The 14,311-nt window shown below is 42.3% G+C and overlaps 1 protein-coding gene across 4 annotated transcripts in view; it reads right to left on the bottom strand.

Annotated features, from left to right (window-relative positions):
• SMOC1 (SPARC related modular calcium binding 1) overlaps window positions 1–13,989 on the bottom strand; it is a 429,565-nt gene extending 415,576 nt beyond the window's left edge. For 2 of the 4 annotated variants that reach the window (XM_077262377.1, XM_077262370.1), the window contains exon 1: window positions 13,642–13,989. In XM_077262377.1, the coding sequence (XP_077118492.1) occupies window positions 13,642–13,740 (99 nt within the window). In that variant the 5' untranslated portion in view covers window positions 13,741–13,989. The remainder of the gene's footprint in view (window positions 1–13,641) is intronic. The other 2 variants (XM_077262364.1, XM_077262385.1) reach the window with 2 other exon arrangements.
• Window positions 13,990–14,311: the final 322 nt, after the last annotated feature.

Below are 14,311 nucleotides of genomic sequence, written 5' to 3'. Positions count from 1 at the left end.
AACTCGTAAGGTAGAAGTTAAGGTGACAAAAGGGGGCTCTACCCGAACCCTTTTCCGCCCGGTCACTGAACTCGTGCTGCTTCTACGAAAGGAGGACATCACATGAACTGAACATGCTCCTGGACGTTGCTCACGGCGGGGAGCATTCCTCTTCATTCTCCAGTTTATTGAACTGTTAACGTTCCCATTGGATTCTGGGTTGGTGGAAGAGTTGGCATGTTTGCGGCTTCCCCAATCTGAAGATGGGTTTAATATATTTGGACTTATCTTTCGGTTTGATCTACGTGTCGACAACAACGAGTTTGGACTTTAAAATCTTTGATGTTTATTATTGCATGCATGTTTTCTTCCTCTTGTTTTTTCAGGTTCGAACGACTTCGAAGAATTGCGGACATCGTGAAATCCAAGGATTTCAGACGGGGAGTGTCATGTCCCACGACTTGAGAAATCATTTAATATTTGCATTGCTTGTGTTCAATCCCTCTTTCTAGGCAGAAGTTTGCCTTTCCCTGTATTTTGTCCCAACTCTCTCACTGTAGTCCTGTGATGTATGTTTGTTCACGCCCTTATTCTCCATTTTGTCATCATTCCTCCATCTGTATGCATCCTACTACATGTCCTCTGTTGAATATTCCTTTTTACCTGCTACTTTCATCATAATACAAGAATTTCAGTTAAAGCAATCCTCTTTTCCTGGAGTCTTCTTACATGAGAACGTGGCTGAGTTAAGCTATCTGATAAATCGGTATGAACGTGAGTACAGGTCAATACGGAAGCGCCCAAAAGAATAGGTCTATCCAGGCACCACTGCGTTCTACATACCCATGAGTCAGAATAAGCCCAATCTCCAGACCTGAACCCCATTGAAAACCTCTGGAACGTAATCAAGAGGATGACGGATAGTCACAAGCCATCAAACAAAGAAGAACTGCTTACATTTTTGTACCAGGAGCAGTGTGAAAGACTGGTGGAAGGCATGCCAAGACGCATGAAAGCTGTGATTAAAAATCATGGTTATTCCACAAAATATTGATTTCTGAACTCTTCCTGAGTTAAAACATTAGTATTGTTGTTTCTAAATTGTTAAGAATTTGTTTTATTTGCATTATTTGAGGTCTGAAAGAACTGTGGTTTTGTTTTTTTTTAATTTTGACTATTTCTCCTTTTCAGAAAAAAATAATAATTGTATTTCTTGAAAATTCAGAGACATGTTGTCAGAAGTTTATAGACTAAAAGAACAATTTACATTTTACTCAAAAATATACCTATAAAGAGAAAAATCAGACAAACTGAACATTTTGCAGTGGTCTCTTAATTTATGCCAGAGCTGTATATGAATCCCATTTCAGGGATTTAGCAAAAGGCCCAGTGGATTCACATGCGTGTGGCTGAAACGTGGTGTGAACTGGCCTATATATTTTACATTGTTTAAAGTCTGATTATTGCTTTCTGCCCTGAAGAGAAGGTACTGATGACACACATAGCTCCAGTGGTTCTGAGCTATGGACCATAGGCTCTCATTTGTAGTCGCTTGTGCCTACCTTTGGCTCCATATTATAGAGGTATCCTCAGCTCCCAGAAGCAATGTTTAAAAAATTGGAGGCACGTAGATTCTTAACATGCTCTGTGTATATGCTGAAGGAGATTAAATTCTCTTTTTAATGAAGAGTACTTTAATAAATAAGTGTTTACTTTACTAACTAGCTAAAGAAACTAAACTAAAGAAAATGTCAAGTCACTGAAGCTTCATTATGGGTAGAAAGTCAATGAAACTTGAACAGGAAGATCACATCATATGCAGCAGATTCCTAGGAAACGCAAATATACAGATCCGGACTTCACAGATTACTGGCTGCAGTTACATGGAGATATTTTAAAGGATGAATTGGATAAAACAAAATGAGATTTGTATCCAAAAGCTAAACAGAGAGGAAGGCCAAGTAGGCAACCTGCTAGGGCACGAGTGGGAAGGAAGGGGTGCAAGTTATTGACGTAGCCATTGGTCCCTATTACAGATACATATCGCAGAACTTGAGGGAAAAGTTGGGTATGTTTTATTATGAATAAGAGTCGGGGATGGTGGGACTAGGGGAGGAGAATCTAATAGAAAGTGATTAAATAATTGTCCATCCCACAGTTATCACGGTTGAATGTTTATTTTCTGAAACCCGTGCATCAATACCAACAGCTTGTCCACCCCATGGTTACACAATAGATGCCATTGCCAAGACTTCAAAAACTGCCAGCTTGTCTACAATACAAGGCCCCATACGCATCAGATGTATACATACACTTTAGGTAAAAATCATCTGAAGCCACCAATTACCGCTCTCCCCCCAACTGGTAATGTCAAGGAAAAGGAAAGTACAGTAGTTGGAACTTTTATTTTTAAGGGAAACAAGGGTGTCTACTGAAAACACAGGAACACTCCTCCGAGCTCTCATGTATGGGGAAGTCAGAAAAGAATGGTCTTCCAAAAGACAGCTATCTCATATGTATGGTCAGCTTAAAGTGCACCTGTCAGAAATGTTTACCCCTCCCTTCTTTTTAAAGGTTTATCTAGCCAATCCCTTTATGACCCCAAAGCACTGCTCCAGCAGGGAGAAATCGCCATTTTGAAGTAGTGTCCTGAAGTTTGGCCAGGCATGATGATGCACTGCTAGCTTCTCAGATTCATGCTGTATTTCCTGTCTAACAGCACCCTCCCCAGGCTGAATGACAGGTAAGTGGCCATGTACCAGAGCAAACGACCTGTCACTCACCCAGTGGAGGGCGCTGCTAGGTAGGAAATACCGCACAAGGCTGAGCCGCTGTAAGTGCATCGTCACACCCCAATGCACTTCCAGATACAACTTAAAAATCAGATTTCTCTCTGGAACAGTGTGTTGGGGTCATAAAGAAATTGACTGGCTTAGCTTTTAAAGGGCTACACAGTCATGTAAGTTATTGAGTGGGTTTATAATTTCTGACAGTTTTCCTTTTAATTATGGTGTATGGCTATATATAATTATCACAACACCAGCTCTCACATGTTCATTGGGCAGTATAGCAATGCGTATTGCTCCTTTATTACTGCTTCTAGTCTTATCATTCTTGCTAAATCTTTCTCTAATGCCTACATCACAGGTAAAGCAGTGGCCTGAAGACTTGGTGATAAGAAGATAATGGGTATTTCCAGAGTAATACCATAAGAAGGTACTATTGAAATTTAGATCTCCCATGTATTAATATTTCATGGCACTCTGTACTATCTCAGCTTGGCTCTTGTCACTAAATGTCATGGTCTGCTTAGTTTATGGGATTAGGTGGTTTTAGGGTTAACATGGATGGCCTCACTTTGGGATTCTGGAAGGCTTCTTATAGCCTCATTATGGGGCCATTCCCTGTCTCTTATACTTTGACCCTTGGCCGAGTGTGTTTGACCCTGTTGTGCTTTGTGCTTGTACTATGTTATGTCTGTCTGGTTCTGATTTGGCTGTGTCCGAGTGTGTGTTTCGAGTTTTGCCTTGGTAACTCTGTCCCGTAGTTACCTTTCTAGGAGTTTTCCTTCAGCTCCTAGCTCTCTGGAGCTTAGGCCACGCCCCCAGCAGTCACGTGCTTCAGGTCCTGTTTGTCTGAAGCACACATCTTCACCGCTGCTGTCCTGCTTCACAGGTATCTTTGGGCACAGTTTATTTTACTCAGGATACGCGCACTGGCTCAGTGAGCAAGCGCAGTGCGGTGTTCCTGACATTATAAGAGACCATACATAATTTTGTGTTGGGGAGTTTAGTGTCTGTCCCAAACCAAATCTGGCTTTATGGATCCCATGCAAGCTTTGGCTGATCAGATCAAGTACCTGACCAAAATGTACCAGACACTCAATGTGGAACAGTGCACGATGGCCCATACCCAGCAAAAGTTGGTGGATACTCTGCAGGAGGCTGTTGCTGCAGGGGCTCCTAGTTCTGGGGGTAGAGATGTGTCATTAGCGTCCCCTGAATCTCCAGTCAAATTGCCAGACCCTTTCTCTCGGGAAAAAAAAGGGAGTTCAGGTCCTTCAGAGAAGGATGCAAGCTTTTTTTTTCTCTAAGGCCCCGCTTCTCCGGGGATGAGTTCAGAGGGTGGGGGTCGTCATTTCCCTACTTCGGGGTACTCCGCAAGCATGGGCCTTTTCTCTCTTTTCTGCCCTGGAGAGAATGACTGTTGATGCCTTTTTTGAAGCCCTGTGTATCATATATGATGAACCTGACAGGGTTCGTATAGCTGAAGACATGGTGATGAATGTGTACCAGGGTAAACGCTTGGTTGAGTGGTTTTGTGCGGAATTCCGAGATCTCGTGGGATGACGCTGCCCTTCGGGGCCTATTCTGCAGAGGCCTGTCCGAACGCCTCCAGGATGCAATGGCTCTTCACCCTCCACCAGACAGTTTGGAGGATGCCATTACGCAAGCAGTGTGTATGGACCGCAGGCTTCGGGCTAGGGGCGTCATGCAGTCCGAGACATCTCTATTCTCCAGCAGCAAAGAGACTGGTAACGCACCTGCTACTCCTCAGCCTATGGAAGTTCGCATCACCTCTGTCAGAGAAAAAGAGAGAGAACGTCGCCAGGAGAAACAGCTCTGTTTTTATTGTGGGGAGTCTGGTCACTGGAAAAAGGAGTGTCCCTTATGTCCGTCATCCTCCAAGGCGACGGGAAACGACTAGGTCTGGGTAGTGTTCACGGAGGATGCCAAGACCTTTAGGTACTTTCGTCCTCATGTACTAAGGTTTTTCTAAAGGTTGAACTGTTGGTAGACAATTATCATTTTTTCTCTACAGCACTGGTGAACAGTGTTTCATCACTCAACCTGGTCAGCTCTGATATCATTTCCCAACACCAGATAGGGACAGTCAGGCTTCATACTCAACTAAAAGTCATGGCCATCGACTCATCTCCTCTCACCCGAACGTGGATTCTTTCTGTTTCTGAGAAATTTGTGTTGAAATTTGGTTCTTCTCACATGGAAGAAATTGAATGTTTTGTTATGGACAAATTGCCTGCAGGGCTGGTTTTGGGCATGCCGTGGCTTCAACGCCACAATCCTATGATTGATTGGGAATTGGGGGAGATTGTCAAGTGGGGGTCCAAATGTGTCGACTGTTACCATAAGTCTGTTTTTTGTGGGAAAATTGCTAAACCTGTCTCTATGTCTTCTGTCAGTCTGGAGGGTATTCCGGAGTACCTAAAAAAAACTTTGAGGATGTTTTTTCAGAAAGTGAGGCTGAGGCGTTACCCCTCATAGGCCATTAGACTGTGCCATCAATCTTATTCCAGGAGCCAAATTGCCCAAAGTTCGTATGTTTAATTTGTCGGGTCCGGAGTGCCTGGCTATGAAACAATATATTGCCGAGAGTCTCCGTAAGGGGCACATAAGACCTTCAGTTTCCCTGGTAGCAGCGGGGTTTTTCTTTAAGAAAAAAGATGGTGGCCTTCGTCCCTGCCTCGACTTTCGAGAATTAAATAAAATCACAGTCAGGAACACATATCGCCTGCCTTTGATTCCCGATCTCTGTAATCAGCTCTCTGGATCCAGATGGTTCCCTAAACTGGATCTCAGAGGGGCCTATAATCTGATAAGGATACAGGAAGGAGATGAGTGGAAAACAGCTTTTCTTACTTCTGAGGGGTTACTTGAGAACTTGGTAATGCCATTTGGTCTCAGCAATGCACCAGCGGTTTTCTAAAATGTTATCAATGTCGTGTTCTCGGACCTCATCGTCCACTTTGTAGTTGTATACCGGGATGATATCCTGATATATTCTGCTGAAAACAGTCACATTTTTTACATGTTAAAACTGTTTCACATCTGCTCCTATCCTGGTTCAACCCAACCCTTCTATGCCATTTGTGGTCGAGGTTAATGCTTCTGAGGTGGGGTTGGGGGCAGTGTTATCACAGGGACCAGCTTCCCTAACTAATTTCAGGCCTTGTGCCTATTTTTCAAAGAAATTTTCGACCGCTGAAAAAAATTATGACGTAGGCAATAGGGAGCTCTTGGCTATTAAACTGGCATTCGAAGAATGGAGGCATTTTTTGGAGGGGGCGGCTCATCCTATTACAGTTATCACGGACCATAACAATTTAGAATATATCAAATCTAAGAGACTGACTCCCAGGCAAGCCTGCTGGTCACTTTTTTTTTCCAGATTTCAGTTTTCCATTACTTTTCGTCCAGGGTCAAAAAACGTGACGGCTGATGCTTTGTCGCGTAGTTTTGAACCATTGTCCACCCCCTATCCGCCGTCCCCCATTCTTTAACCCAGTATTGTGGTTGCCGAAGTGTCATCGGAATTGGAGCGGGAGATTGTAGGGGCTCAATCTTCAGCACCAAGTATTAAACCTGAAGACAAATTATTTGTTCCGCAGCATTTGTGCACCAAACTCCTGTGGGAGTTCCATGATTCAAAGTTGAGTGCTCATCTGGGTATAGCGGCCACGCGAAAAGCAGTGGCAAGAGTTTTTTGGTGGTCTTTAATGGCTTCAGATGTTAAGAAACATATCACTGCATGTGGAATATGTGCCCGTTCTAAGCGCTCTCATTGCCGGCCAGCCAGGGAATTGGTGCCTTTACCTATTCCGGGAAGACCACGGACTCATTTGTCCATGGACTTCATTACCAATCTTCCATCGTCCCGTGGAAATACTGTTATTTGGGTAATTGTGCACAGATTTTCTAAATTAGCACATTTTGTACCCATGGCAAGTTTACCATCAGCAGAGACTCTCTCTAGACTTTTCCTTTCCCAGGTGGTACTTTTGCACGGGGTGCCTATGAATATTGTGTCTGATAGAGGGACTCAATTTGTGTCTAGCTTTTGGCGGGCATTTTGCAAAAAATTGGGGATGTCTTTGTTGTTTTCCTCAGCGTATCCTCCAGAAAGTAACGGGCAAACTGAACGCACTAACCAGTCTCTTGAACAAATCCTGCGGTGTTTGACCCTGTTGTGCTTTGTACTTGTACTATGTTACGTCTGTTTGGTTCTGATTTGGCTGTGTCCCTGTTACGAGTTTTGCCTGTCCCTTTTGTACTGCACTGACCTCTCTGTGTATGACCCCTTGGCCACATCCTGACTATCTGTTCTGTCTAATCCCTTGGTAACTTCGTCCCGTAGTTACCTTTATAGGAGTTTTCCTTCAGCTCCTAGCTCTCTGAAGCTTAGGCCACGCCCCCAGCAGTCACGTGCTTCAGGTCCTGTTGGTCTGAAGCACACATCTTCACCGCTGCTGCCACGCTCCACAGGTATCTTTGGGCACAGTTTGTTTTACTCAGGACACGCGCACTGGCTCAGTGAGCAAGTGCAGTGCGGTGTTTCTGACACTAAATCTCTATAGATGAATACTGTCGTATGTTAGTAGAGGACTGTGTCTACGTGAGCCTTAAAAATCTAGAAATTCAAGTTCAGACCATACACATTAGAAAAAAGTGGTCTGACCCTTCCGATTTTGGCGGGATCAGCCAACCATATAATATGTTCCCGGGTCTCCCAAATGTTCTCTAACAGATTATGTTCTGGCATGGAAGGATTCCGGCCTGTTGAGTTTTGAGTTCGGCATGGAGGTAAGTCTGGCTTTACTTCATTTGGCATTACTACATATGGTGGAGTTGCAAGAGATGACTGTTAGTGAACCATCGTTCAGTCGGCAGCTCTCCAATGTGTATGACCAGCTTTAGACATGGAGAGCTTGTGGTGGGATATTGAAGTCCATTACAATGAACCTGTTACCTGTCAAGGCAGCTTTTTACAGTGCGCTATTCGATAGGTTTCTCACAATGGGGGACTAGTGGGTAATAATAATACTCCCCCTGGATCATATTATTTCCATTTTTTTGTGATTTTATTTTGATGTTGAGACCATAATAAAGCAAACTGGACTGCTCTCCACTCCTGACATCCCTATTTTGGTGCATACCTGTATTCTTGATGCAATAACCTTTCTGGAGCACCTTTTTATCAGAACTTTATATTGTGTGTGTTATTCCTCCCCCACAGGTAACATTCTGAAACTCCTATAATAGTTTAGTATATTGCTATTTGTTAGGGCACTATGTTGGCCTGTTTGGTTAATGGTGGCTGTGACCTGTGAGACTAAAGCTTCCTATACACAGTAGACTAATGTCCGTATCAAAGGGTTCAGCTGACAGTCTAATGTGTATGTAGTCCACCAACAGTTGATGTTGGGGCAATAAGGATCTAGCATGTCCAATTTCGGGCTGCCAATCCTTTTGTTCTCCTAGAGATTAGCCTGCAGAGATGTCCAGCAGCGTCTCTGATGGAAAACATAGTAGTTCTCAGCCGACCAGGTGCTGCCATATTTGGGAGACGGGTGAGATAGCTGTTGGCCAAACCATTGTTTGGCCAACAGTTATCTAAAGTGTATGGTGTACTTAAGGCCTTGTTACAATTTATACTGTCAGACTACATCGGGTTTATCAGTTGTTGCACTGGATTGATTTTAGAGTGAAATCAAAAAATGCTGCATTTTCAGATCTGGTTATGGACACCAACACGTTGCACAATTTGGCATCAGTTGTTGCCAGCTCTGTCTTAAAAATATCCTGATAATCGGGAATTCGGACTAATCACTGCAAAATGTGCATGAAATTTAGTTCAAAATTCAAGAGACAAGCAGTTGTTGCCTCTGCGTGAGGACATATTTTTAGCGTAAGAGCTAAGGAGGCCACATTCGCCTTCAAAGCAGTAAGCAGCTTCTGTCACATACACACGTAAACAGAGGTATTACGATAAGCTTTTGGTCTGCAAAGGGCCCATGTAGTGTTCTTGCACAGGGCCATCTTCTTTCTGTGTCCTCTCCTGGGACTGTGAACGTGCAGAAGAGAGAAGTTGCTGAACGTAATATAGACAACTATGTCCATTATAAGTACTCGTATCTTTCACTGATATCTGTAAAATAAGCAGTGAGAATGAGACTGCAGGCTGCGTCCTAGTAGAGGTACACGAATGGCTATTGGGTTGCCTCCCATATCATATCAGCACTCCAGTATTTTATAGAAAACATAGTTCGAAGAACTGACCGGGAACATAGGAATAGTCAAGACTAGTCCCGCACCACACCCGATTGGCTTCTGCCCACATTGCTCCAGTTGATTAATAGGTCTCTCCCAAGTGTCTACATCTGAAGGAACCTGTCGATGCAGAGAGAAACCGGATGGAGGGAGGGTGTGATGGACTAGTCTTGTCTATACCTATGGCCCCGGTAAGTTCTTGGACTTATGCTTTCTCTGACATGCTAGGATCTGATTCATGTTGCCCATGGTTTAGGCAACATGAACCGGATGACATGTTCTTTTCAATCCAGTGCCAAGCACAGTCATAGAATCATAGAATGTTAGAGTTGCAAGGGACGTCTAGGGTCATCGTGTCCAACCCCTTGCCTAATGCAGGATTCACTAAACCATCTCAGATAGATGTCTGTTCAGTCTCTTGCCACAGCATGTCTCTTGGATTTTAATGATTACAATAAAGATTAAGTTTTAGCCCATATTTGTTCAGTCATCATTTTGTTAATACTTGGACTTAGTCTTTCTGAATTTATAATGTGACAGGTTCTGTCAAAGGGTAATACGGTGGCTCAGTGGTTAGCACTGTTGCCTTGCAGCGCTGGAGTCCTGGGTTCAAATCCCACCAAGGACAACATCAGCAAGGAGTTTGTATGTTCTCCCCATGTTTGCGTGGGTTTTCTCTGGATTCTCCAGTTTCCTCCCACACTCCAAAGACATGCAGTTATTGAATTTAGATTGTGAGCCCTAATGGGGACAGCGATGATTATGTATTTAAAGTGCTGTAAAGAGCCTCTCGCCTAGTCAAATCAGATCTCATACTTTGCACTGACGAGGGGCAATACCCTGAAACACACTGTCTGCAGATTGAGATTCTGATTTGGCATAAGTCATATTGCAAGGCCCGTTAAAGGGTCGATAGTGACATGAAGGATCACTGCTTCCAACAAGTGGTGCTGTAGAGTCCTCTTCCTCTCTGAAGAAGCAATTTGCATATGTAAAGCGCCATGGAATTAATTGCACTGTATAAGCAAAACATAATAAATAATCATCGATGCTCCGATAATTTGGGATTATGTACAATGTGATTGATGAGGATGTATCTAGGATCACTAGTCAGAAAATGTGCGAGACCATAATCATCATTCTAGCTCATTAGTCACGATTGCTACAATGGTATTATTGAATAGATCCTACAGAAAATTGGAGTGCCCCACAACACTCTATGAATGAGAGTATCAATCTAATTGTTTAAAAATTGCAAAACTTAATTTGTCACTCATGTAAAAGTACAAGATACAAAATATAATATGATAGGTGAATGGTAATGACCAAGACAGACGGCACCATAGTGACAAGCCCCAAGTGGAAGCCCATAGCGCGAAACGTGCGTCGGGGCTAGAATATGAGCGTGCACCAGTTGTTATCCCACATGGGTAAGAACTATTATCAGCACTTTACCTACATGTAGGCATTTGGACCATGTTCATTATATGTATTTCCTAATTGCATTTGTGGACAAAGACTGTGGGAGCACATGTGGAACATTACCTCTTGTACCAACAAGCCATTTGGCGGTTACGTGGTCATACTATTTGAAATGTACACATTTTACTCCATTTTTAATTCTCCACAAGGCATTTAAACCTTTAACATACGTGGCAATATGGAACGGTTTTGAGCGTTAAGCTACTTTATATATTCACTGTCTTTGTCGTTACCATTCACCCGTCGTATTATGTTTAGTATCTTGTTCTTTTACATGAGTGAGAAATAAATAAAGTTTTGCAATTTTTAAACAATTAGATTGTTATTCTCATTCATAGACTGTTGTGGGGCATAGCACTCCAGTTTTCTGTAGGATCTATTAATGGAGGGAGTTGTCCCTCTTATTGTTTTGTTATTCTTTTCCCCGGAGGGGGATATTATGCACATATGTATATCCGGGAAGTCGGTTCCAGTTAAATTAATGGTATTATTGAACATGAATTTATCATAAAGGAAAAGTATTTACGGACGCAAGGTTTAATGGCGAGTGCCATAGCGCCAAAATGGTCATTTGACCTTGGTTAAAGCTTTGTGCTCATGGCCACCTTTAAGGGAAGGTTGCCCCCACCAGATAGCTGCCGTAGTATCGCTTCTATGCTAAAGCTGTAAAAAGCAGCTGCCCATGAATCCCTTGACCAAAGTCACAAGTCACGCAGTTGGGGTGCAGTCAGACCGCTGCAGAGAAATACATGCTGTCATGCTCAGGTCAGTAGAGACACCGGCCAGACCGAGGGTTGCGATGCAATCCTCACTTGAGTAATACGGCAGTCTGACTGCACGCTTCTGCCATATTACTCATGTGATGATCGCATCACAATGCTCAGACTGGCCTTCTGCTCTCCTGATCTTAGCGTGACAGCTACATGGAAATAAATGCTGTCACTTTTAGGTCCAGAAAGCCACCGGCCAGTCCAAGGATTGCAATGCGTTCCTCATGCGAGTAATACGGCAGTTTGACTGCACCTTTGGACGGCAATAAAGATGAGAAAAATACGGCTGCTATACAGATAGGCTAGGGCTCTACTACTGTGAATTATGTCATGCCGTGACCTGTATGAGATCACATTACTAAATCTCTTTACAATGTTATGTAATACAGCATCCACAAAGTTGTGTGCGTTTTCAATAGCTGTGTTTTGTAAAACAAACAAGCAAAAAAGTTATCTCATCATCAAATAATCTCACATGCAATATGAATAGAGATCATATTCGATATTGGATTTTCACTAAATCGCACATATACATAAGTGATTTAATACAGTCCCATAGGAATACATGACGTTCAATATCGTGCTGTCAAGGATTGTTAGGAGTTGTAGCTTTACGACCCTAGGTTGACAGGTAAGTATTACTTTCTTTTATAATGTTACTTTACACATGGAGAATTACGTCTCTCCTTTCTCAGCGTCTCCTACAGCTTTCACTAGAACCAAGTTCCAAATGTTGATGACTTCAATGTGCATATGAAGTGGAGCTGAAACTGTCGTAGGCAAAAAATCCCCCAAAAACTGTGTCTGACAAGACATAACTGGCTATAATGTTACATAAGAATACAGGCACACTTTAGTAAGTTACGCAGACCTCAAAAGCTGAAAGTCGGAAATGACAGGTTCAGATCTGCTCCGTCGTCTGTGTATGGGTATGTGCATCGTGCCTGCATGGCACTTGAAGTAGAAGACACTTAAGGAAAGTGCCAGTGGAGTTTTTCCTGAATCATCTTTGTTATTTTTTTTCTCAGTGACTTTTTTGCCGATGTCTTTTTTTTTTTTTCATTAATTTCATATATAAAATAGTTGAGGCTTACAAGCCGAAACCACCGGAAGAATGAACAGGTCACTTCTTTTCACCATTTCAAGTCTTTCAAAGCCTAAAGTGGTTGAAAGAAGTGACAAAAGACAGAATATATGCACAGCAAGTCGCTTTCACATTACTGTGCACAAATGTTCATCTTTTTTGTGTTGTTTTTGTGCTTTTTCAGGTGGGTTCCAGGTGGAATCCGCCCGAATAAGACTTTGTGTTTCACATACCCTTATATGTTATATGATCTCGTCATATGATCTTGTTTATTATTATTGACGAGACAAGACCTAACACAAGATAGCTATAAGATCCCTAATATGACCCTCATCTCTACAAGATGAGGGACCAACTCCATCACTAAACAATTGGACCAGATTATTTACTACTAGAAGGTAATTGATTTTTTTGGTGTCCATATCTTTCATTGAGATGATGCCCTATAGACACCTATTATATATAGTATTCAAGTCACGCAACAAATCACTGACGTTACATTGTACTGGATCAGAACCGAAAAATCTAAACGACTCTTACCCTAAGGAGAGGAGCTCTGTGAACACATTACTTATCAAAGATGTTTAGCGATAAATGGATATCCCAGCCCGAGGTATGAAAATTTCTCACATCTTGTGGTACAAGCCATATCGAATGGCGGTGAATCTCCCAATGATTTGTGCTAGCTGGCTACAGATTATATTGTCCCTGACCCCCAAAAGTAATCCATTATTTTTCACAAATATAGCCTTCTTGCAATTCTTTATAAAGACAGGCTGTCCTCTTCCAGCACACCTTCTCCACTATGTGCGATGACAGCACTTTCTCAGTACGACAGCGTTTCACATTTTATTAATACGTACAGATGTAGCAGAGCTGAGCTTGTTAACGTAGCAGAGTTAATTCTCTGTGACTTTGCATAGGATCTACTCATTGTCTTATCACAGTTATCATTATGCACAAAGTAAAACTCCGTTCAATGACCGACTCAATACTGCTCCATCTACGCTAGAGTATTCCTCAGATTTATTTACACCCCCCAAAAAAAAAAAAGGTGAAAAAATTATTTTCAGATCCTAAAATAATAATCACGCAGTCGCAATGCTTTTTTGCTTTTTCTCCCCAAATTCTTTTCCAAAATTTCTGCTTGGCTGACATTAGTTATAGAAGCAAAGAGATGCAGCAGGTTAGATGAAATATACAGAGCAGGTAACAGACCATATATAAATAGGTATATATGAGAGCATCGATGCCTTACCCTGGGTCCGGTCCCCCTGTGGTTCAAGGATTGTGTCACGTGAAGAAGGACAAGAAGAACTTGTGAAGTGACAAGAATGACAAAACCTCTCTGGGTCATTTTTGTTTCCTTTTCAAAAAACAGGTGCGAAAGTTTATCGAAGGGTTAATCTTTTGATTTTTTTTTAATGTTTTGCTGCAGTTTGGAAAACTAAGCCAAACCCTTATAGTTTAAAGTAAAAAAAAAAAAAAAATTCTAAGAAAGCAAAGTAAATGGACATGCACAGATGTCTCTCCTGTGGCTCTCTCCTTGTCTTTTACTGGCAGCAGGTTTAAAGCATTAACACTTCCATTGGGATCCCATTATAAACCCGCCTGAAAGGGGAGGGCGAGTAGGGGGGGTGGTAAATTAGGTCTGACCCTTTCTTTTTAACTTTCCTGTATGGTCCTACCTTGGGTGTGTTGCTGCCACCTACTGTTCAATAAATTGTTCAACAAATGTTTTCTGCTTTTATGCTTCCTTACCATCTGCTAGATTGAATTTCCTTATCACTTGGGGGGGAGGGTATATCCTAAATACTTATAACCTATTTCTAAAATATTTTAAAGGTGAAAAGATATTTAGAAAATCTATATCCTTGCTAGGATCCCCTTATATGTGGGAATGTGGGAAAATGTGTTACATGAGCTGT

This window comes from Ranitomeya variabilis, chromosome 1, assembly GCF_051348905.1.
Source record: "Ranitomeya variabilis isolate aRanVar5 chromosome 1, aRanVar5.hap1, whole genome shotgun sequence".
Classification (NCBI taxonomy): Eukaryota; Metazoa; Chordata; class Amphibia; order Anura; family Dendrobatidae; genus Ranitomeya; species Ranitomeya variabilis.
This window is presented reverse-complemented; position numbering and strand designations above follow the sequence as displayed.